The following is a 24,708-nucleotide window of genomic DNA, read 5'->3' on the forward strand; positions in this document are numbered from 1 at the left end:
GTTGTTTGTTTACCGCCGTTGCCATGATCGTACAAGTTTCAGCCAATCAATGATGTTACGATTCAGATTGTTTTTGTTTATAATTAATTACTTCGAAAATTGCTATTTTTTAGAAATTAAGGAACTAGAGTGTTTTCCCTTCGTCAGCAAACAATAAATTATGATCGAATGTGAAAAATGATGACATTATAAAGAAAATATCGGACTGCATGCCGCTCAACGTGAGTGAGTGAGTTGGGTTTAAAGCCCTTTTGTAACAGTATTCCAGTTATATCGCGGCGTGTCAGCTTAATGTGGGAGGAAAGCCTGAAGTGATGCAGGTCTCTGACGTTTATCACTTTGGTGAAACCCACGAGCACGGGTATGGTGCTGACAAACCTAGAAACATAATCGGGGCGAACCGGGATTCGAACCCACAATCATAGGTTTCTGGCGTGCCCAAGGGACGCAACTCTGCACAGCGAATCGCAGCGCCTTAGACGACTGGGCCACCCGTGCCCCCTCCGCTCAACGTGAAGTGCCAAAAGTTAACAATGGCCGTTTCTGGTAGTTGAGTGCCGCGAAGTTTGGCTGAAACTTTTTAAACTCGCGATATTTTCTTTTTGAGGTAAATACACTACTGAAAGTTTTGATATTGATCAAGCTGAGCATTTATGCATGCCATACGTAATTTAAATGTAACGCAAAGCCTTCTTGGTAAATAGATATGGCGAGTTTTGTTTGTGGGTGTCCTTATGCTATTCGCCTGTCGAACTGGTTCAACAGTAGCAACACGGGTAGTGACAGACTCTGTCGAACTGGTTCGACAGTAGCGTTGAGAGCTTTAAAATGAGAAAAGGAATCATTGGGACAAAAATTTTTTATCCCATTAATTCACGAAAACCAGTTGAAATGTACAGTGGTGACTTTTGTACCCAAAATTTCTAGTGATTTGGTACCCAAATGGGTATGTGATTTTGTAGATCTACCTAGAATTATTTCAAAGATATACATTATTTTTGGTGTCTTAAACTTAACATAATATCACTTTCCTATCAAAACAAAACCTTCTAACTTAGGTTTAACTGGCCTCTTCTTCAGTGACAAGACGTCAACTTTCTCTCAAAACCAAACAATCAATTTCAAGGATCACAGTCATAATCATATTATGAACTTGCTGAAATATTTTATTATGTGTTCTGTTCATCTACATGAAAACATAAATATAATTATAGATCTATTGTCTTTTTTTCTTAAGTACAAATTCACAAAGTATTTGGGTACAATTTAATTTGTTTGGGGTACATAATCACATATAGGCACCTAGAATCTATATATACTGAACCAAATTAAAAACTTCACAATCCTAAAATTTTATCATTTTGACAAGTTATCATTGTGGGCCCTTATTGTGTATTTAAACAGTAATGGCCACGTATTGTCTTCAGATAACACCCGTCTTTGTGCAGGTGAATCGATCAAAATCATGTGCACAGCACTATAGTGGCAAAAGTGTTTTTTCACGTGCTACTGGTCACGTGGCCATAATACTGCACATGTTTTCAGCCATACTTGTTAGCAGTCATTAACAAAAAAAGAAAAACACAAGAAAACAAAAGTCTTTACGGCCATTTGTCATGCCACGCCTTTCAAATGTGAAACGTGAACGTGCCATCGGCATGTTGCAGACGGGAACATCCATAGCTGAAGTCGCAAGGTCGATGGGTTGTAGTCGATGGACTGTTTATGATTTACAGACGCGTCTACAGCAAACGGGTACCACCGCTGATCGCCCTCGGCCAGGTCGACCACGTGTGATGTCACATGCAGAGGATCGTCAGATTGTCTTTCGTCACCTCCGGAACCGATTTTTGACGGCTACATCAACCAGAAATGAACTGTTTAGGGGTAGACTGAGTGTGCAAACTGTTCGAAACCGTCTGAGAACTGCTCACCTTCAAGCACGACGGCCATACTGCTGGCCGATTCTGACTCAGTTACACAGACGTCAACGTCAATTGTGGGCTCAGCAACACTTACGATGAACTCAGAGGAATTGAAATCAAGTCGTCTTCAGGAATGAATCCCAATTTAATCTTTGATTTGCTGATGGTAGGGCGAGGGTGTGGAGGCGCCGTCATGAACGTTATGCCCAGTGTTGTGTACAGGAAGTTGACAGATTTTGAGGCGGAAGTGTCATGGTGTTGGGTGCTTTCTGTGGCAATGCACATTCCAGGCTTCTTGTCATCCGTGGCAACCTCAACGCTGCTGCTTACCGCGACCAGGTACTGGCACCAGAACTTCTGCCTTTTATGGCAGCACATGGACCAAGGGTAGAAACTAACATATTTAGTCCACTAGTCCTTATAATGATAACATATAGCAAAACCTTTAAAAGTGGCAAGTTTCTACTAGTCCTTATGATACCTTAACTACTGGCCAGTTTGGCAAGGACCACAGGAGTAGTGCCAATTTCTAACGCTGTGGACCCGGTTTGATCTTCCAACACGACAATGCCAGACCCCACACAGCAATTTTGACAAGGAATTTCCTTCAGAATGCGGGAGTCAACGTCATGGACTGGCCGTCAAGGTCTCCCGACCTCAATCCCATCGAACACGTCTGGGATGCTATTGGCAGAAGTCTGCGCACTCTCCAGAACCAACCACAGAATTTGCAAGATCTTGGCACCATTTTGCAGCAACAATGGCGTCATCTTCCCAATCATGTGTTCACAAGCATCACAAGGTCCATGCGGAGGCGTTCTGTGGCAGTTGTCAACGCACATGGTGGCCATACATGCTACTGAACTTGTGTGCCATCAGATTCTTGTGCTTGGGATTTATGATTTAAACTGTTGATGTTATTACCAAATACCGTAGGTGCTTGTAACAAATTATGGTTACCACCATTAATTAAAATCCTTCTTTGGACATTAATGATTTAAAATTACCTTCTCTGATACATTTGTCCGTTGTATATCATATATGGGATTACTTTTAAAAATGTGAAGGTTTTAACTTGACTCAGAATATATTTACACTACCTCCGAACAGTCGTCATGTACCAAAATTTTAATCGGTTCAGAGGACGGGAGGTTTCAACAACATCTTTAATATTTTCAATTGTTCTTTTTTGTAATGTTAGACCAATAACAATATTATGTTGTTATTATTATGGCATATCAATACGTTATATCGCTCTCCATTGCGTTCATTTTCAGAAAATATTTTAAAATTATAATCATCGAGCGTGAAATCCATTAAGGTTTCGGATTTAGACTTACACATTTGATGGCGACAATCACGAAGAAATATGAAACAAATAGGAGTGAAGACTGCTCTCCAGATCAATAAATAGTAAATAGTTGACGAAAAATAGTAAATTATGTATTTTCTTTTGAAATTGAATCTATTTCGGAATTTGTTTTATGATAGCTTACTAACTTTTGCATATTTTGCTTCCATGTGTCACATGCAGCACGTGCTTCCGGTTTCAGAAATGATAGTAAGTATTTTGATTATTTCTCGAAAACTGCATTATTTTGCTATTGAATAGTTTACCTAGAATGTATATCAGTTCAGATTTTGCGTATCATCCAATATTTGTCATATTTCGCAGTGTTTGTTGACTTTGTTTAACTCAACAAATCGCGAGTTAGGCCACGCCCAAACGTATCACTGACGTTTGTCGGCTTGTCAATGTGTCCGAAAGTTTATCAAACGAAATCATTTGAAAACTCTTTAAAAATGATTTTTTTTTACACAGATTTATACATAATAATTCAATAATTCTAGAAAATTAAGTTAGATGTAACAAAATAAATGTAATAGTCTAACGGGATAACTATGCATGTGGAGTTGTTTGTTTACCGCCGTTGCCATGATCGTACAAGTTCCATCCAATCGATGATGTTACAATTCAGATTGTTTTTGTTTACAATTAGTTACACCGAAAGTTGCTTATTTTTAGAAATTAAGGAACATGAGAGTTTTCCTTTTGTTAGCAAACAAAAATTTATGATCGAATAGGAAAAATGATGAAATCATAAAGAAAATATCGGACTGCATGCCGCTCAACGGGAAGTGCCAATAGTCAACAATGGCCGTTTCTGGAAGTTGTGTGCCGAGAAGTTTGGCCGAAACCTTTTAACTTGCGATATTTTCTTTTTGAGGTAAATAAATGACTAAGTTTTGATATTGAGCAAGCTGAGCATTTATGCATGTCATACGTAATTTAAATGTTACGCAAAGCCTTCTTGGTAAATAGATATGTGGAGTTTTATTTTGAGGTGTCGTTATGCTATTCGCCTGTCAAATGGGTTCGACATCAGATGCACAGGAAGTGACACCTCTGTCGAATGGGTTCGATGTTAGCGTGCAGAGCTCTAAGCTTGTCAGTGTGAGGGACTGCAGTGTTTCAAGGGACATAACTCTGGAGCAGCCAGGGATGAAAGAGTTAATATTGACTTACTGTGTCTGTTTTATTGAAAACTATTACAATAATCATAGATTTATGTGTGATATCTACCAAGTGCTAGATCGTTACAACTGTAACAATAGGTGTTGACTCTAGCACACAGGAAAGAAGTGAGATTCCCACCATTGCGCACGTCATAGCTTGTTTGGCTATGGTGCTATTTGTGTGATTGACAGTGAAGAGGACGCCTGTTGAAAATCTGAAAATTTTAGTTAGTGGGACTGAGCCAAAATACAGGATTTATGGCAAAGATGTTATGGAGGTCGAGGATTCACAAGAATTTTTCATTTTACATGTGTAAACAGACATGAGACACTCACATGTATTCAGTTGTTACCTTCATTCTAATTTTGGAAGGTCTATAACACAAACAAGAACTATTGTGGATATTAAAAATAATACGGAAATGTAAAGAAGATGTTTCATACAAATAACTAATGTTGCTATTAAAAATAATATGGAAATGTACAGAAGACACTTTTAATGCAGCAAATACTTACTCCTACCCAGGGTGTACTCCTCACTCCAGTTGGTCATCCACATCTGGTTCATGCCACCCTGACATGTGTAGTGATCTCCCTCTTTCCTCACAGCACTGATGGTCAGAGTGCTGTAGTAGCGGTAGTGGTACAACCTCAATCGCTCATTATCTTCTGTCAGGTGCAGCCTGCCTCCTGTCTCCAGCTGGTCACCATTCTTCCTCCAGGTGAAATACACGTCAGGGATGTAGTAGTAGTAGTTGAAGTAGCTCCTGGTAAAGGAGGAACATGTCAGCATGGCACTGCTGCCAGGCGGAATTGTCTCCGAGGCAACTATGTACGGGTCTTGAATATCTGTGAAAACAATGAAATGAAAACAATGAGAGATATACATAATCAGGTAGACAGTCTCAGCACATGCAGAGTCTTGCAGATAGTCAAAATAACTTCACTCACATACAGTTCTTTCAGCACAATATGCTGTATTTGTCATAATAAGCATCCATGGTGCTTGGAAAAGTGACACAGGGTGGCGCTTATTTTAACCATACACAACAAGTTAAATCAGTTTTCAGAGATCAAGCGATCAATGAAACTAAAACTAGGATGTGCTATTTTGGGGAAAAGAAGTGAAGTTTTTCCAGCCTCGCACATGCGCAGAGGATGTTTTGGTGGGAATATTCTGTCTTCATTGAGACTCCCTGATAGATGGCAGAGAAACATGTTGAAAATCTTAAAGCTTTATAGTAGGAGGACAGCCACTAATAATGGCTATGATGTCATACACAATGTTATACACAAACTATTGTTTGGTTACTGTAAGTATCCCCATAGTGTTCCAAATGTAACAGCACATCTCTAACCACCAAGGAGTGATTTCCGAGCAGTGGGGGAGGATACAATTCGATTATACCAACCATTTAAAAGAAAAAACTCTCTCAGGTATGTCTAAGTCACACCGGACACAGGATGTCTGGACACTATCACCTCAAAACTTTTGGAGAAAGTCCTATTCTAATTAGATCACATCTGCTACTCGTCATACGAGTCAACACTGTTCAGGGCTGTTTTTAAGGTGGCATACTTTGGATTCTTTCAGGTGAGTGAGATAGTTTCATATTCCATGCAGCATGACCGTAATCAAGCTTAATAAGTGACTGATTTCGCCATATCCCATACTGGGTGACAAGCTGTTATTCATCTGTGGTATTCCATGACCGATCAGTCAGGAAAAGGTACATACATCTATTTCAGCAGCTGTTTATCCATTTCGACAGTCGTGTTCTATCCATATATCATTTTCTCTATTCTGATTGACTCCAACCAGTATGCATCTCTCTGTATATGACCGCAGATAAGCCGACCCCGTAGATAAGCCGAGGTATTAACTTGACCATTGAAATATGAAAGAAATGGTATGACCCATGGATAAGCGGAACCAGGAAGTGAAAGGCAACGACCCACCGGGAAGTCGGACTGCAATATTGTACCGGTACTTGCAGATATTCAATAATATAAGATGAAAAACGTAATTATATTGAAAAAGTCATTTAATTTCTAGTAAAGATTTAACAAACCAGTCATCCACTCCCCTTATATGGGAAGGTGTTTCTGTTGTCTTATTTTCACCTTATAATGATTGTTAAGTTGCCATCAACAACGAGACACCATTTTGTGAATCCGTGTATATATAATTATGAACCCATGTGAAAATGTCTCAGCTAGAGCGATGACTCGCATCATCATAAGCATGGCCTTTTCGTTTCAAACTCAAGATGAGAATGTCAGTCAGTAAAAATATACCAACTTTTATACCCCTATGCAGTAACTCACCAATTTGCTTCAATTCAGCATCAAACATTGCCGTCACTATTGTATGTTAAACTTAAATATGAATAAATCCTTCTACAAATCCAAATCCTCACATAGAAATGAAAGCAGCAATAAATCTCGCAGAGTCTTTCCTTGAGGTGACAAATAGCAACTGATCTTCTAAAATTCAACAGCAAACATTGTTGTAGCTGTGGCCAGCTTGGCCTATCAACAAGACAATAGACTGGGCCGGGGCGCGCTGGGGCAAAGAGTGCTGTAAGTCAAAAGCATGCAGTGTGACAATTAGTGGAAGTTAGACTGAGAGTAAGCTTACTTAATGTTACAGAGCTATGGAATGAATGTTTAAGGTATAAAATACTAAGGTATAAAACATAACTAATATTATAACTAATAATATATTCTTATAATGTAAATATCGTAACAAACTAATTAGTTAAAATGGTAACAAGGCCATATAACCTTACTACTTACTAATAAATCTTAATTAAAAGTATGTACATAAATGAGCCTGCCACATATACGGCAATGAAAACGCCGATAAAGTAGCTAAACTATCCCTTAAAATCCCAGAAATAAGCTTAAACCTACCCATCTCCAAATCAGAAATTAAAAGTGTTAACAAACAAAAAATCACCAAAAAATGGCATAACCTATATCAAAACTCAAATAGCCAAATCAAAAAGGTTCTCAAAAAACTCCTAACCAAACCAAAAATTCTACATCCGTCCAAAAAAATCGACAGAGTAATTACTAAACTCCAAACAGGACATACCAACCTAAATAACCACCTCAAAATAATAAGAAAACACGCAACAGGAACCTGCCCACATTGCAAACAACAAGAAACCCCAGAACACTCACTCACTACCTAACACACCAAACTACACTACAAACCACCCTAAATCTAAATAAGGCTCTTACTCTAGAAGCAATCCTAAACCCACAAAATAAAATAGAAAAATTCAAAGCCTTAGGCGTATACTTAATCAAAACAGGACTAATAAATCGCATTTAAAACCCCAAAAAACTACCAAAACCAGACCACATAATCAAACTAACAAACTTCCATACTCAGGTCCCTCAGTTCGTCCCCCAAACCCTCTTGGCATTTTTTCAAAATTTCAAAATTTTCAAAATTCTATATAAGCAACCACTAAAACACCCCTACTGGATTGCCAAACAACTTTTTCCCCTATTCGCAAACACTTTAAATGGCTTGGCCGGGCCCGTGTGCGAAATACGCTGCAGTCGGAAAGCGCACGTAAAATCTCCAATATAAGTAAGTAAGTAAGTAAGCTGGGTTCTGGTGCTGGCCAGATTTCGGTGTGAACGTGGGAAACTGAAAGGTATCCGATGACGTTTCTCTTCCATATCGTCTCCGTAATGGCATCGCTGATTGGTTTACAAAACGGAAATAGAAACATAAGCCAATCGCAGACCTTGTTAACAGTATTTTGTCAATGTCAAGGACTAAGGTCCAAATGGCATTGCCAAAACTTTGTCAAAAGAAAAATAGGTTTCAAGAAAGTTTGCTTGAAGAGCCAATTGATCTTTCAACACTGTAGGCCGGTACCCTCAAGTCCCCAGACACCGCAGGAAGACCGACCAAGCCGTAGTCACGTCAAAATAGAGGGTAGATCTATATAATTTCATGAACCTACCTGTCATATCATTCATTTATTAAATTTATCACATTTTACAATGACTGATATATGTATTCGATTTCAATTTATCATTTTTTATCAATAGATTAGAAATGATTCACTATTTCCTGCGATGTTATTGAAAATAAAATTCTCGGACACACACTTTGACAACATTGAACATGTCAAAGAACAAAATAAAGACGTTTCTGGCAAATCTTTAAATATAGTATACAAAGTAATAAATAAAATCAACCAAAAGTTGTCAAACTTACAGCTAAGATATTATTTCCATTTTTTTTGGCGATCGCGTGTAATTTAAATCAAATGACATCTTGGCTTTCGTCACCTCGATTTCTCGGCTCGGATACGATGTTTCCAATATGCCTGAAAAACCTTTGTCACAGCTCCTAACCTAGCACAATACATCCACAAAGTTCCATGTTTTTAATATAGATTGCGAGTTTCCTGCTTGAAACTTTCAAAATAACAAAAACTTTTCGTCAAAATTACACACATACCATTGTTGTAATTTGGTTGACAGCCTTAGGTCATGTGCTCTAGTTTGACCAATCACCACCATTGTAGCAGATATTGGCAAGAAAGCACATTACAGCTACGAAAAGAATCTAGGCGAGGTTGGTGGAGATGAAAAAAATAAGCTTTCTAATACGAAGCTTCGAAAACGGATGTATTTCTTCATGTTACTGAGCGGACAGGCGCTGGTATCGGGAAATTGGTGATGACAGATACTGTTTTTAAATACATTTCCGATCACGCAAAAAATGAAAATAAAAAAGAAATAGGTGGATCTAAGTGGATTTTATGATTGTTTATATTTTCGCTTCCTTGATGCTCAATCTGGACGTTTGAATGTGTTAGCTTACATTTGTTTTTATTTACAACTTACTTAACTCTTTCAACACCAGTCAACCAGAAGTGTTTACTGCTGGGACACCGAGTTCCCAGAAACTCTTGTGTGATAGATGAAGCCAACATTTATCAAAGAAAATATCTGCTTGTTAAATATATTTGCTACTACATGTTATACACCATTTGAAAGGTCTGATCCTATGGTTTCTAAATATGAAAGTGATGTTTTTCACATTATTTAAAATAATGCATTTACAACTTAATTAAGTTCGTTGTAAATAAAAAATGTAAGCTAACACGTTGTTAACAACTGGACCAAGGAAGCAAAAACTTGACGATTTTCGGATTTAATAAAATCCACTTACCTATTTCTGTTTTATTTTCATTGTTTACGTAATTGGAAAATCATTTTAAAAAGAATTATAAATAGTATCTGTCATCACCCATTTCCCCATAACAGCGGCTGTCTGCTCAGTAATATGAAGAAATACCCCCTTTTCGAGACTTTGTATGAATAACACGTTAGTCGAAGAATGGCATATAACACATCGCTGGAAAGCTTATTCCTTCATCTACACGTTCGTAACATCGCCTGGTTTTTTTTCATAGTTACCAGTATAACAAACGATTTCATTGGATTAAAATTGGTTTCTAATAACGCTTTCTTGCCGAAATCTGCTACAAGGTTCAGGATTGGTCAAATTTGAGCACGTGACCTAAGGCAGCCAATCAAATTACAGCTGTGATACCAAGTTTGTGTTTGAACATTTTCAGAAGTTGACGAAAGATTTTTGGTAAATCGTGTTATTCTGAACGTTATAACCAGGAAATCACAAAATATATTAAAAATATGGAACTTCGTGAATGTATCGTGCTAGGTTACGAGCTGTGACAAAGATTTTTCATGCATATATTTTAACATTAAACATCATGTCCGAGCCGAGAATTCAAGGCGACGAAAGCCGAGATGTCATTTGACTTACATTACATGCTATTGCACGAAAATATGGAAATAAAAACTTAGATGTAAGTTTGATTACTTTTAGATATATTTTTGTTGATTTTATTTATTACTATGTATAATATATTTAAAGATTTGTTTATAACGTCTTTATTTTGCTCTTTGACATGTTAGATGTAGACCCGTGGTCGAAAATTGTGTCCGAGAATTTTATTTTCAATTACATCAGGGGAAATAGTGAATAATTTTTTAATTTATCGATAAAAAATGATAAATTGAAATGGAATACGTATTTCAGACATTGTGAAATGTGATAGATTTAATAAATGAATGATATTACAGGTAGGTCCATAAAAATATATACTATTTTGAAGTGACTACGGCTTGGCCGGTATACCAGCCTACAGTGTCTGGGGACTCAATGCTTCTTGGCCGGTATACCGGCCTACGGTGTTGACAGAGTTAAGTTGTAAATGCTTTATTTCAATAATGTGATAAAAATAAATATGTATAAACAGTAGGATTAGACATTTCAAATGGTGTATAACATGTAGTTGCAAAATGTTTTACTATAGACTAACATTTAGTCTATGAAATCTTATATTACACAATACCCTTCTCGACTATTAGAGATAAATAAATAATTTCCCTGTGTTGATTTCCTAGCTAGAGCTGGCTAGACTTGCTTTTGTATACCTTTCTAGATTGGTGTTGTTTTCATACAATAAATATATTCCACAGTCATGGTGCAGGACTAATGTTTTACAAGCAGATATTTTCCTTGATAAATGTTGGCTTCATCTATCACACAAGAGTCTCTGGGAACTCTGGTGTCAGAGCAGTTAAAGCTTTTGGTTGAATGGTGTTGAAAGAGTCAAGTGGCTAATCTATGAAGATTCAAAGATGTTTTGTGTACACACACAAAAACAGACACTTAAAGATTTTATCCACACACTTATTTATGATCAGAATGGCCTAAAGTTCACCATTTCACTTTAGTTTAACAAAATTTCAACTGCAGGAAAGAGGGTCATTCATCCTTGGCGCCGAAGTGTCCTAAACGCTCACTCATCAGCAAACGTATAAATAAAATACCTACTCAGCAATCAGAATCCAAATCTATTCAACCCCATGAGGTCGAACAAACCCAAGTGACTACTGATCACTCTACTGAGCAAACAATTGAATCTGTGAGCACTGAGCAAACAATCGAATTAGTGATCACTGATCCACCTGCTCACAGGCACAAAGCCCAGAGTTAGAAAGTAACAGTTTTCGGTCACTAGTCCTTATAATGATGACATAAAGCAAAACCCTTAAAAAGGGCAAATTTCTACTAGTCCTTATGATACCTTTACCATTGGGCAGTTTGGCAAGGACTATAGCACTAGTGCCAGTTTGTAACGCTGACAAAGCCGCTGCAAAACGCAAGGGGAAAAAGACCCAAGACCCCAAATCAAATCCCATGCCTTCTAATTCTCAAACTGAGGCACACAGCCAACAAATCAGTCAGGCAAAGAAAACACCATCTCATGGAAAACAAAAGGCTCAGAGCACAAACAGAGTTGTAGAGTTCATTGCCACAGCATTGATCCAAATTACAAGCAGAAAAATGAGTGTCAAAGCCACCTGCATCCTCAAACTGGATTCGAAAATACTGAAATACAAAGGAACAAAGAAACAGTTCCTAAATAGTGTATGCCCTAAAACTCAATAAGCGCTCATCTAAACAATCATGGATTTGCTTTTACTACAGTGGAATGCAAATAGCCTTAAGAGCCACGGCAATGAACTGAATGCACTCGTCAAATAAACAGGTGATAAAGCCGCATGTCATTCTAATACAGGAGACTAAAAGGCCAAGTTCACACTACCTGGGTACACCCAACATAGAAAAGAAAGAAAAAGAATTATGCCTGGCAACAAGGGAGGAGCACTAATCACCCTCGTCCACGACAGCTGTACCTCCACAAATATCGAATCAAACGTAGGAAACCTGGCAAATGGCAATGAATTAGGCATAGCTGACATATACCACAGGGTTACCCATGAAACAAACATGGAAGAGCTAATGACATTGGCTCAAATAGTAGGCAAGAATGGGATAATCCTTGGTGACTTTAATGCTCACAGTCCTTTATGGGAAAACAGGAATGATTTATGCAAATACGGCAAAATGGTAGAAAAATGGGTTGAGGACGACAATCTCATAACTCTGAAAAACGGCAATCACACACGTTATGACCAAGACCACAACACATGGAGTTCAATTGATCTAACAATTGCCACCAACAACCTCGCCTCACATTGCCAATGGCAAGTCCATGATGACACTTTGGGAAGCATCATCTTCCTATACTCACCTACATAGGTAGCCCACCACAATTAGAGGAACAGCCCAATCCTTAGCCTACATGGGACTATGCAAAGGCTGATTGGCCTAAACTCAGGAAGAAATGTATATCATTCAAACCCTCAGAGATTGCCTCGAATAATCCTGATTTTTTTGCCAAAATCTCCCCTCAGCAATTATTGCCGCAGCTGAAAAATCAATTCCAAATAAAGACCACAAAACTGGCAAAACTCTGGTACTATGGTGGAACAGGGAAATAGCAAAAGCTAGGAGAGTGAGAAAGAAAGCCCTAAATAGGTCAAAAAGGGATAAATCAGCCTTCGCCCAAGTCCGAGCAGCCAGGACAAAAGTAAGACAACTCATAGATGATTCTAAAAAAGAATCTCTAAATGAAAAAACAAATGCTAAAACAGTCTGGAGCAAAATACACGCAATTAGGGCCTATATAAGGGGTAAGCGTAAACCCACAAAAATTCCCAAGTTAGCCAACGCCCATGCAGTTAAAGAAAAGCCCAACATTCTAGCCGAGCACTTCTCATCTGTCAGCAGCAAAACACAAATTGCAGCAAAAATGGAAAAATGGTTATGCTTAAGATATCAAAACAGCCGCAAAGCAAGCATCTGGTATACAATATACCATTTACTGTGACAGAGTTTGGTGATGCGATACAACATAGAAAAGGCACAGCACCTGGTCTTGACACAACCAGTTACGAGATATTGGAAAACCTACCTGATCAAACCAAAAGCTTACTCACTGAGTTGTATAACACAATATGATCCAAAGGAGAAGTCCCAAAAGCATAGAAACATGCTGCAGTTATCCCGCTTCTAAAGCAAGGGAAAGACGAAGCCCTACCAAACTCTTATCGACTGATCTCACTCACTTCAAACATGTGCAAAGCTATGGAAGCAATGGTTATGAAAAGGCTCATGCATCACCTTGAAACTGGCAACCATATCAAACCTGACCAAAGCGGCTTCAGGGAGGGACACTCGTGTCTAGATCATATTCTAAGACTGGAAATTGAAATAAAAAAAGCTCAATTAAACAGACAGTACCCAGCCGCAGTATTTCTGGACTTCAGCAAGCCTTCGACATGGTATATGGCATGACGGACTCCTCACAAAACAAGCACAAAATGGAGTAGAAGGGAACATGGCAAACTTCATAGACAGCTTCCTGCAAGACAGGTCGCTATCAGTTAAAATAGGGAACAATTTATCTGATCCCATGTCCCTGGACAATGGCATGCCACAACGCAGCATTATAAGCCCAACCCTGTTTAACATCAAGATCAATGACCTTTTTGATCATGTCAACTCTCCTACCCATACTTCTAAATTCGCTGATGACGGAGCAATATGGGTAAAGCACAGAGATATTTCACAAATCAGAAAAAAACTCCAGTCAGCCCTGGACAGAGTGGATCAATGGTGCAATAAATGGGGGTTTACCCTTTCAAGGGAAAAAACTGTTGGAGTTCTATTCAAACACCGGGGGAAAGATGCCATGATACCCCGTACCTCCATAAGAGGCAAACCAATCAAATTAGAAAAATCTGCAACATTTCTTGGGATGATCCCTTATCAACACCTAACTTGCCACAAACATATAGAATATGTGGAAAACAGATGTCAAAAAGACCTGAACGTATTACGGGCAATTTCAGGCACATCTTTGGGCACATCGAGGGACACTCAGCTGGACCTCTACAAATCACTTATCAGATCAAAAATGGACTATGGTTGTGAGGCCTTTCACTCAGCATCAAATACTGTCTTGAGCCGCCTCGACAGAATACAATACAAAGCCCTAATGCTGGCCACAGGCGCAGCAACAGGCATTTCACTAGAAGCACTACAAGTAGAAACAGGAGAACTCCCATTTAAACTAAGAAGAGAGCAGGCAATGTTATCGTTCTGGGGATGAACATCAAACCCTTTGGTTAAAAAGATATGGCAGAACAAAAACACCCGAGATGAAGCCCTAGCTCGGAAAAATCCCTCACTGAAGCCATCTGGGATATAAGTACGTGAACTAATCTGAAGTCACAATTGTGATGACATTCAGCCTTCAGAAAGTCACAACAAAGTCGTTAAGAACTCCAAAAGTTGACACTGCTTTAACATCAGAAGTCACTAAAAAAGAAAACCCAACCCTACTACGATCAGTAGTTATCACAAAAAATCAAACTACCTTGGACAGCTGGGCCCATATACACTGATGGATCAAAGAATCCTATCAACAACAGTGCTGGTTACGGGATCCATATTCACAGCTCTAAACCCCAAGCACATTCGGTTCGCCTGCCTGATGGTCAGTCAGTATTCACTGCTGAATTGGGGGCAATTCATCATGCACTCAAACTCATACCGGAATTTCCGGAAGCAAAGGCAGTCGTCCAATCAGATCTGGTTCCTCCCTGGTTCTGTGTTCTCCATTCCAGGATGGCATAATATATGGCCTTCATTTCCCTGCAGTTGATATGAAGGTTCTTCTCTGTGTTCCACGATCCCTGTACTGTGAGATCGTCCATATGAGCTCCCCATCCCGTCTGTGAATAGATGATGTTCTAGTGTCGGATAAGTCAGAGGGATGCTACTCATCAGATTGATTGGATCATCTTTATAGTCTTGTGGAATCGATCCTCTGGTGGACATAGATATCCCCTGTCCAGCTGGAATCTTGCTCCGATGTATATAATGTCTGGGACCGGAGTGATCTCTGACTTGGCTGGGTTGACTAGGAATCCTAGGTAAGTCATAAGCTGGACCAAGAATATCATGTTCTGATGTAGCTGATCTTTCCCTTGGTCTGTCGCTAAGAAGTCGTCCAGATAACCATGGATTTGAACTAGCTGGAGATGGGCGAACTTGATGATTGGCGTTGTAATCCTGGTGAATAGCCAAGGTGCTATTGCTATCGCGAATGGTAGGGCTTGGAATTTGTAGCTTTGGCCATGGATTGTGAGGCGTAGATATTTCCGAGATGATGGATGTATCTGGACGTGAAGATATGTATCTGTAAGATCTAGGCTGATAAGCCAGTCTCCCGTCTTCAACATCGGCTGTAACTTCTGTATGGACTCCATCTGGAATTTTGGTGGAGGCACCAGATATCTCTTGTTAAGGGTCTTTAGATCTATTATCATCCTCATCTCGGTTGTGTTCTTCTTCGGGACTAAAAAGACAAGAGAGTAAAAGCCTTTGGTGTTGTTGGACTCCTTTAGTTCCCGAATGGCTCACTTATTTAGTAGTTTCTGACGGCCAATTCTGCAGCTGCTAACTTGGCTACGGGCAGGTGAAATCTTCGACCCACAGTGTGTGTTCAGGCTCGGATGTTTCCTGAAGTGTAGCTTGTAACCGTGAGCCACGACATCTAGAATCCAGTGGTCGGGCATAACTTGCTTCCAATTTTCTGAGTATGACAGAAGGCGCCCTCCCACTGGGCCCTGAGTCGGCGTTATTTTGAAAGACGGTAGGCGTAAATCGCAATCCAAGTCGAAAGGGTCAATAACGTAGGAGGGGGGTTGTAAGGAAGTTAGAACTTTCTCTCCCCTCTGCCGCTTGATCTTCCACGGCGATTATATCCCCGTTTCTTGTAGTTTGGCTGGCGAAAAGAGTCCTGCGAAGATTGTGGCTTGTCATACCTCTGCCTCAGTTGGAACGAATTCTTCCTGGAGGGGACAAACTTTGGGTCCCAGGATCACTTGGGAGAATGTGATGATTCATGAGCCATCGCCGCAAGATCTGTGGTCGAAGTCTTGGAAATGCTCGGCTGTATCTTGTTTCACGCTGAAAGTTGTGGTCGCCGATATCGGTTGCAACGTAATGAACTTCTTGGTCTGGCTAGATACGGCCCTTGACCTAATCTGGGTTAGGAGCTGTTGTCACTGTTGTCTCAGTCACTGTGACAAAGTCCAGACTTGGGATGATAGTAAATCTTCCTGCATCTCGACGATCGAGTCAAGGAGGCTGTGGATTAGTCCGACTTGATCAGTCCTAATAGTCATTGGTTTTTCCTGCGCAATTCCTTCATATGATGATGGTTGTAGAGGCAGTATAATGTGTCTGATTCCAGCGACGAACTAATTTATATATGCCCCAATATCATTCATCACGGGATTGCGCACTTATTTGTAGAAATCTTTATCTAAGCTTGAGAACTCCAGAAGTGCAGCATTGTGCGTCTTGTATAACTTTCGTTTCATAGGTGGAACAGGTAGACGTTCATCGTGCTTGAGCCTATGGATGTTATCCGTCAACTGGTCTTCGACCTTTCCCATATAACTGGGCCAAGGTAATGTCTGATCAATATGCTGAGATGGAGCAGGCGCATGACATCCCTTGGATAAAGCTCTTCAATAAGTTCCATAAAAGTGTAGCCTTCGCTGTAATCTCGTTTGGGTGAGTTATCAATCTCCTCAAAACCCTCTGATAGCTCTGGATAGCCTTGAGTATCTGGCTTGTGTCCCGTTGGACGGTCAAACGATAAGCCGTGGTCGGGGGGCTGTGTAGCCTTGGGTGGATGGCCCATGGAGTCTGTGCGTCGGACGTACGGTTTCTTCACGGTTGGCTGGCTTGCTTGGTTGCCGTGGACGGCCTGTCCATGTATACCATGCGGCTCCCGTGCGATTCCTCTGGTCTGGTGCTGGCTGGCTTAGTGCTGGCTGGCTTGGTGACTGGTCCATGGGTTGGCTGGCTGGCTTGGTTGCCGTGGACGGCCTGTCCATGTATACCATGCGGCTCCCGTGCGATTCCTCTGGTCTGGTGCTGGCTGGCTTGGTGACTGGTCCATGGGTTGGTGACCGTGAGCCACGCCGTGGCCCATGGACTGGCAGCGGTCCGTGTGCTGGCCGTGCAGCTCAGATTGTTGATCTTGTGTAGCATGGCCCACGGCCGTGGACGAAGATCTAGAAGAGCCAAAGCTACCGTCATGATCTTAGCGTCCATATCCGACAGCTTAGAGTCAAGCATGTCCTTCATTATCTCCTGCAGTTCTCTCAGTAGTTGTTGAATGAGACTCATGGTGAGTGCAGGAGATGATGGGGTCGCTGGAGACGGAGGCGCTGGGGTAGACACTGATTTCTCAGTAATTATCTTGTCAACTTTCTTCTTCGCCGCCTCTCTCCTCTTGGCCTTAGTCGCGGCCTCTGACATCTTGGAGAAGATCTCTTCGGATGTGTGGCTGCATTGCTCACATGTCTTCTCCATGGTGCAGGTCTTCCCCCTGCACTTTGTGCAGTTAATATGAGGATCTCCCCTGATCATAAATCAACAACACTTCTTACGCCCGGAGGTGGAGGGAAACTGCATGGCGACCTCACAAATCCAATACCAGCTATACTCATGTGCGTGTTGTCTCTTCCAGTAGCACTATTACTTTAAATATATATCTATTTATATGTCTGTGATTATATCAATCTTATTTGAATAATTTTATGTTAATGTGATCTATTACCAAGTGCTAGATTGTCACTACTACCATAGTAAGTGTTGACTCTATAGCTAGCACAAACAGGAAAAAAGTGATATGGCCGCCATTGTGATGTCACGGCGTGGGTTGTTACTAGACTACTTGGTGGCAACTAATTGTGTGATTGACAGTGAAGAGGACGTCTGTTGAAAATCGGAAAATTTTAGTTAGTGTGATTGAAGCCAAAATACAGGATATGGCAGATATGTGACAGAGGTAGAAGTTTCATAAGAATATATATATATAGCCTCGCCAACAAAAGAAACACGACTATCATACATGTTGGGTAATATATTAAGAATTACTCATATTCAATAGATATTAGATTGGTTCGATGCACAAACAAACATACTGGTATGTAGTGTGAACCAATGCTCATGTACTCATCACATGTGACGTCATAGATCCAAGACTTTAAATGCGTCATTTGTCTTGTATAGGATTAGCGTGTAATGTTTGGAAATCACATGCAGCAAATCGTGATACGAATAAAGACAATCTGTGGTAACACTTGACTGATGGTCAGTTTTGTCATTTAGTGGTTCACATTGGAAACATCTCTTCTTAATGTACATACTTCTCTATGTTTCTATGGTTTGAGTTTCTTTTGGCATTGAGTATATATTCAGTTTCTCTCAACTGTCAGTAATGGAACTCATCATTTGTCAGAAACTTGTACTCATCGATATTTCCAAATTCTATGTTTGACAATTATATGGAAAGAGTAAATCCTGTTTTGTTGATGAAATGTAAACAGCTTTATGGGAAACATAAACTCAGTCCACGGATTTCAAATACATTTTCACATCATAATCAATAGTGCTGTACAGTCAGTGTCGGTACATACTCACATATGACATAAATCTCTTGAAAACAGTTAGAAATCTGATCTGTAGAGCCTGGTGAACCTCTGTGACATCTGTAGAAACCATCATCAGATTTCCACACTACATCATTCAGCAGGAAACTGAACACACCAGATCCTGAGGAGTTAATGTTCCCAGTAAACACAGCCCTTGTCCTGTATGCACTGGCGATGTTCACCTTGTTATAGTTGGTCACATGGAACAGAGTAGCTTCCCTGCGGCTCTGTCTCACTGTAAACTCCCTGACCCCAGGCTGAGGTAGTCTCCAGGACAATGTGGCAGTATATCCATGACGAGCAAAGACTATTGCAGCAGCTGAAACAAAACACATTATCTATACAGTTGGGAAGTGGTTGTTTTTCAATGTTCAGTTCAGTGAAACCAGATCACAACTAACAAAAACTAACACAAATACTTACTTCAGCACATTATTTTTCAAAATAGACACTCTCTCACTTTTCTCCAAGTACAAGGCAGTTAGTAGTGAATAAGCCTTCTCTGTAAATGAGTGTCTGCGAGCCATTGGTATGCTTGAAGCAGGATCGAGTCAACGTGATGTTGCAAGCCAATTAAACGTCCACAGAAACGCCATTTGGTGTTTATTGCAATGTTGGCAACAGACGAATGCAGTCAGAGACCATCCTTGGAGTGGCAGGCCACGCGTAACCATTAATCGACAAGACAACTGGATTCGAACAACACACCTACAAAATCGATTCCAGCCGGCAACAGTGGCTGCAAGAAGCATCCCTGGCCTTCGACGAATATCTTCACAAACCGTACGTCGCTGCCTCAGATGTGCAGGGATTGTCACCAGAAGACCCGCCAGACGTCCCATTTTGACAAGAAACCACTGTCAAGCACGTCTACAGTGGTGCAGACAGCGTCTACGCTGGATGGCCATGCACTGGGGACAAGTTCTATTCACTGACAAGTCTTGTTTTCACCTCAGCCACAGTGATGGAGGGATTCGAGTGTACCGATGTCGAGGTGAACGTTACATCAATCATTGTGTCATGGAAGAAGATCGGTTCGGGGGCGGCAGCGTTATGGTATGGGGTGGGATTACAGCAAGACAGAGGACCCGTTTGATAATGGTAGAGGGAAATCTCAACGACATCGCCCGGCTTCTAATTGCTCGACTTGTTCAGGATTCTCTTCAACAAAACAACGTGAATGACATCCCCTGGCCGGCTCGCTCCCCTGATCTCTCACCAATCGAGCACATGTGGGATGAGATGGATTGGCGCCTTCAACGTCAACCACGTGTTCCACAGACACTCCAGGAACATCGAAACATGCTCCAGCAGATATGGACAGATATCCCACAGGACTTTGTGCGACGCCTGGTCCATTCCATGAGACGAAGATATGTTTCTTGCATCGCAACCAGAGGTGGACACACACGCTATTGATTTATAAATTGACATTTTGGCATGTTCATGTTTTTTATGAAATGACACATTTTCTGAAGTCAGTATGGCAAATTAAACCATTTGAACACTTACAGGAGTCTTTTATCTGTTGCAAACCGAAATTGTTTCAGACTTGGTAAAAAACATAACTTTGCATTAAATTTTATTCAATGTCACAGGAACTTTTGTTGTTCAGTATATGTTGTGATGGCACTGTGTGGCAATTTCCAGCAGCTAGTTTGACTGCATATAAGGGGACATATCTCTCACACATTGTGTCTCATATTTCATGACATCAAGACCAGTTTTCATGTGATGAACACTAAGGGTGTTACGATTCACTCGTGTATTCGGAGAATCGTACCATATCCATTCATGAATTGAATTCATTATTCATGGTCACTAGAATCGAATATTTACGAATATGCAGTCATGTGCATCTACATTCCCTGTACCTTAAAATATCCATAAGAACATATTATATGCAGAGATTTCTTTAAAGACAACACTCATATATATAATTTGACAGTATTGTGGTCACTGGTCATTATCGTATTTGAGCTGATACTACTTACTAGTACCTGGATAAATGCAGTATATAAATGTATAATATATTACTAATTATCCAACCATGTCAAATAATTTATGTTGTTATTTTTCACTGAATATGATAAATTATACATCAACTGCTGACTCGTTATTGTATTCGTGAATAATTATTCGTATTTGTTACCCTATATTTGTGATATGAATCGTAATCGCCTCATAGTGTATTCGTTGCAGCCCTAATGAACACTCATCACCCAGGATTCCCTGCCTAGGCCATTCTTGGAAACTTGACCCACATTAGAAATTGGCACTGGTCCGATCATCCTTTCAAAACTGCGTTAGGGTATCATAAGGACTCATAGAAATTAGCCTTTTTAAAAAGGGTTTCACTATATGTTATCATTATAAGGACAAGTGGACTAAAACATGTTAGTTTCTACCGCTGTTGACCGCGGCCGCCGTTGTGTGAAAACATGTATATTATTATCAATGACTTTTGCTATCACCACTGTATTTTTTGCATTTGATACTGACCACTGCCATCATACTATTTTTTAGATATATATATCATCATCATTTTATGTTGTGGTCATGACATGTCGTCCTTGTCTGCAGTTGAATGTTCAACTCGAGATCCCTTGCAGCCTCTGATTTTTACAGGTTCACCTGGACTTCCCCTGATTATGTTTAATATGTCCACCATAGCATCTTGACTTCAACTGACACCTTATCTCAGATGATACCTGTCTTCTACCTGTCCTTCGGTCCTTCTTTAAACTTCCTTTCTCATCTGCCCACCACATGCATTCTGCATGAACTCTTATGGACGATGACGCTTATTGACATCTTACCTCATGTTTTGACATTATTACCCCCCCCCCCCCAGCTACATAATGGCGCCCTACGTGGGCTGCTACTTTAATCTGTTTTAATCACTTCCAAAGTGATAAGAGGGCAGATCAATAATCATCAGATGTCATCATTTTAGAAGAATTAATGCAATTTCTCATACACTTCCATTGATGGATGATTAATTCACCCCCTGAACTTTTTTAATGTATTTTTTACATCCCAAATTCATAACTCATGAACTTTGACTCAGCCCACAAAGACTGAATTGGACTGTCAATAATCCCTTTACTTATGTCCTAACCTCCACTAACTTGGATGCAACCGAGCATCGTTGGCTTGCAGAACGTGCGACCTATGACTTCTCCCTGGAGTTCTGGGTGCCAGGAATGTTGATGCAGATGCTTTGAACAGGTTACTGCCAGAGTCATGGACATACAAACTGTGTCTGCTTTGTGTAATGGGCAACTGATCTTGTTATGCGCCGTTGAGGTGATGAGTTGCATGTTGGTGGACGGTGGTATGGTACCTTCTGACATTGTCGCTAGCCAAAGGATGATATCATATCAGCAAGCTGATTCCTTAATCTGTACAATTTTGGACCTCATCCATAATGGTAAGCACCCAATCAAGGAGGCTCTCAAACCCATGGACCGGGACACTGCATCCATTCAATAATCAAACTATAGCCGATGGCCGATGGTACCGTATTTTCTTGAGTATATTGCGCACTTTTTTCCCAAAAAACACAGCTATGTAGGAGGGGGTGTGCATTATACACGAAATAATGAGTTTTGATGTTTTTTCCCCCATGGAAAGACATTACTGTGAGCACGTAACACCGGATTACCATGTCAACAAATCCATACTGAAGTACGCAAATTAATCATGTAATTACACTGTCTGGCTATAAAAAGTGCTCTTTGTATATCTGGACTTATGTTTGTATCTTATTTCATTAATATAATTCAAAATTCCATTTAATATTGTTTTAATTAATTTCGGCGAAATCGTGTGTGAAGCGATCGGAAGATTGTACAACTCACCATTATTAACAGCAACCACGGTCAGATTACCGCTATTGACACCTTGAAACGAACTTTAGTTGACAGGGAATGGATACATATATCATAAATGCCATACTGTGAACCGTTAAAAGTCATATTTGTGTTTGTTGGACGACTCTATGTCAACACGTAATTCTCGCGATCACGTGCACGGGAGCCTTGACGGTGACTGGTCAGACTGGTTCCATGTAAAAAATATCACCCTGCAATAGCGATCACCTGCATTGCTTAGGGTTATTATTATTTTAAATATGTTTAGTAAAAGCTGCATCTAAATTAACAAGATATTGGAATATATTATTCCTGATAAAAAAATAGTTTCAGATAAAATTTTTGCCGATCCTTGCATTAAAATCCTGTAAAGTTATATCATTGGGTGTGTCTTGACCGAATCACCGGTAGATTCCAAGAAAACCTGTGTACACCTGATTGATGTGTCCGGCTTAGTTTACGAGAAAATACACAAGGTAATCTTAATCCCTGGATATAAAACAATGCTTAGCAGAACAAAAAATACAATATAAACGGTAAATCAACATGTCTGGTGATTTTTTATCTCAAATTTCGAATTTGTACTGACGAAGTTTCGCATCACCTGATCGTTTGCCGGACTTCCCTAAAGGGGTACGGTGTAAATTTTTTTCTGCGCTTGATATTCAAATTATTTATTTTTTTCCAAAATACTGAATCCGCTAGAGGGGGGTGCGCATTATATATGGGTGTGCACTATACTTAAGAAAATACAGTAATCTGAATCACTGCTAAGAAGAAGTAGGTAGTTGTGAGCAATAGCGTAGTGTGTATGTCTGTATGAGGACAAATCTTCAATAGAATTGGACACCATCTTTAATAACAAACTGCATTTTGAAGGCTTTCAATCTTACGATTCATGGCAGTTTTTTGATTGAATTGTTGATTAATATGAATAAAGTTGTCATATGGGCGCAAATTATTGCCTTTCCCAGACAATGATATTCAGTCGTTGTAAGTTCTTGCTGTTGTACAAGATCTTATTGTTAGTCCATCCTGTTGACGTGAGTTTGGGCTATTGTGTTTTGTATTTTTTTTATCGTGTTAATAAGATCCTTCACTCTTTACACTATGTTGTATAACCCCGAAACCTTGGGACAAATATCGACATTTGCCACATATGCAAACTACAAACTTAAAACTAGGTTTCATGAGTATACCTCCATGAATGGTATAAGATGTAAAAGCGTATCAGGTTTATGGTAAATTTTTAAAAATTGGAAAAAACAGTAAAATGATTATGGACAACAATGATGATAGACATCAGACGACTTGTGATGACATTAGCTCACATGACCTTCAGCTAAATACAAACAGCCATAGGACGGACGTACATTCATTTAATTTCTTCTACAGATTTGTAGCAGTGTTTGATGGTGAGTACTTACAATACATGCGGAGCCGCTGACCACAGTCTGTTATCCTGGATCCTCTAGAGTCTGGAGTGCCACTGTAGCAGCAAAACTGACCTTCGTCATTTAAACCAACATACTTTAGCTCAAGTATCAACCGATCCTGTCCATGAAATTTCAGAGTAAGTCTTGATCTGTATACCTCACTGACAATATTTACGTCTTGGTAGTTTGTCACATGGGCCAGGGTTATGTTCCAGTCAGTATTCCAAACAGTGAACTCCCTGACTACAGGCTGTGGGAGTCTACAGGACAGAGTGACAGTCTCACCGATCACTGCATCATCTGAAAGTGAATTTGTTTGGTTTAATGCCAACTGAAACAGTTTTTCAATTACATCATGGTGTGTCAGCTCACTGTGGATGGAAAGCTTGAAGTGATGCAGACCTTTGACATTTGCCACTTTGGCACAGCCCACGAGCATCCTGCTGTCAAACCTAG

General features: G+C 40.0%; 2 protein-coding genes across 2 annotated transcripts in view; both read right to left on the reverse strand.

The window, feature by feature from the left end:
• Positions 1 to 732: 732 nt before the first annotated feature.
• LOC124120655 lies at positions 733 to 22,297 on the reverse strand. The gene is made up of 4 exons (XM_048380903.1): positions 22,063 to 22,297; positions 18,931 to 19,260; positions 4,959 to 5,291; positions 733 to 821 (listed from the first exon to the last, which is right to left on the reverse strand). Exons 1-4 carry the CDS (start codon positions 22,295 to 22,297, stop codon positions 733 to 735), a joined length of 987 nt encoding a protein of 328 aa, XP_048236860.1.
• Positions 22,298 to 23,976: 1,679 nt separating this feature from the next.
• LOC125372033 overlaps positions 23,977 to 24,708 on the reverse strand; it is a 116,227-nt gene continuing 115,495 nt past the window's right edge. The window contains exon 4 of the mRNA XM_048380904.1: positions 23,977 to 24,552. Coding sequence (XP_048236861.1) covers positions 24,206 to 24,552 — 347 coding nt within the window. The 3' untranslated portion in view covers positions 23,977 to 24,205. The remainder of the gene's footprint in view (positions 24,553 to 24,708) is intronic.

Source organism: Haliotis rufescens, unplaced genomic scaffold (assembly GCF_023055435.1).
Source record: "Haliotis rufescens isolate VD_foot unplaced genomic scaffold, xgHalRufe1.0.p SCAF_34, whole genome shotgun sequence".
In the NCBI taxonomy this organism is placed as follows: domain Eukaryota; kingdom Metazoa; phylum Mollusca; class Gastropoda; order Lepetellida; family Haliotidae; genus Haliotis; species Haliotis rufescens.

Coding starts and splice junctions, on each gene's coding strand:
- LOC124120655 (XM_048380903.1), bottom strand. CDS start 22,297: ATGTCAGAAGGTACCATACCACCGTCCACCAACATGCAACTCATCACC. Junction 19,261..22,062: donor TTGCATCCAAGTTAGTGGAG/GTTAGGACATAA, acceptor GTTTTGTTTCAG/CTGCTGCAATAGTCTTTGCT. Junction 822..4,958: donor GGAGTACACCCTGGGTAGGA/GTAAGTATTTGC, acceptor CTCATTTTAAAG/CTCTCAACGCTACTGTCGAA.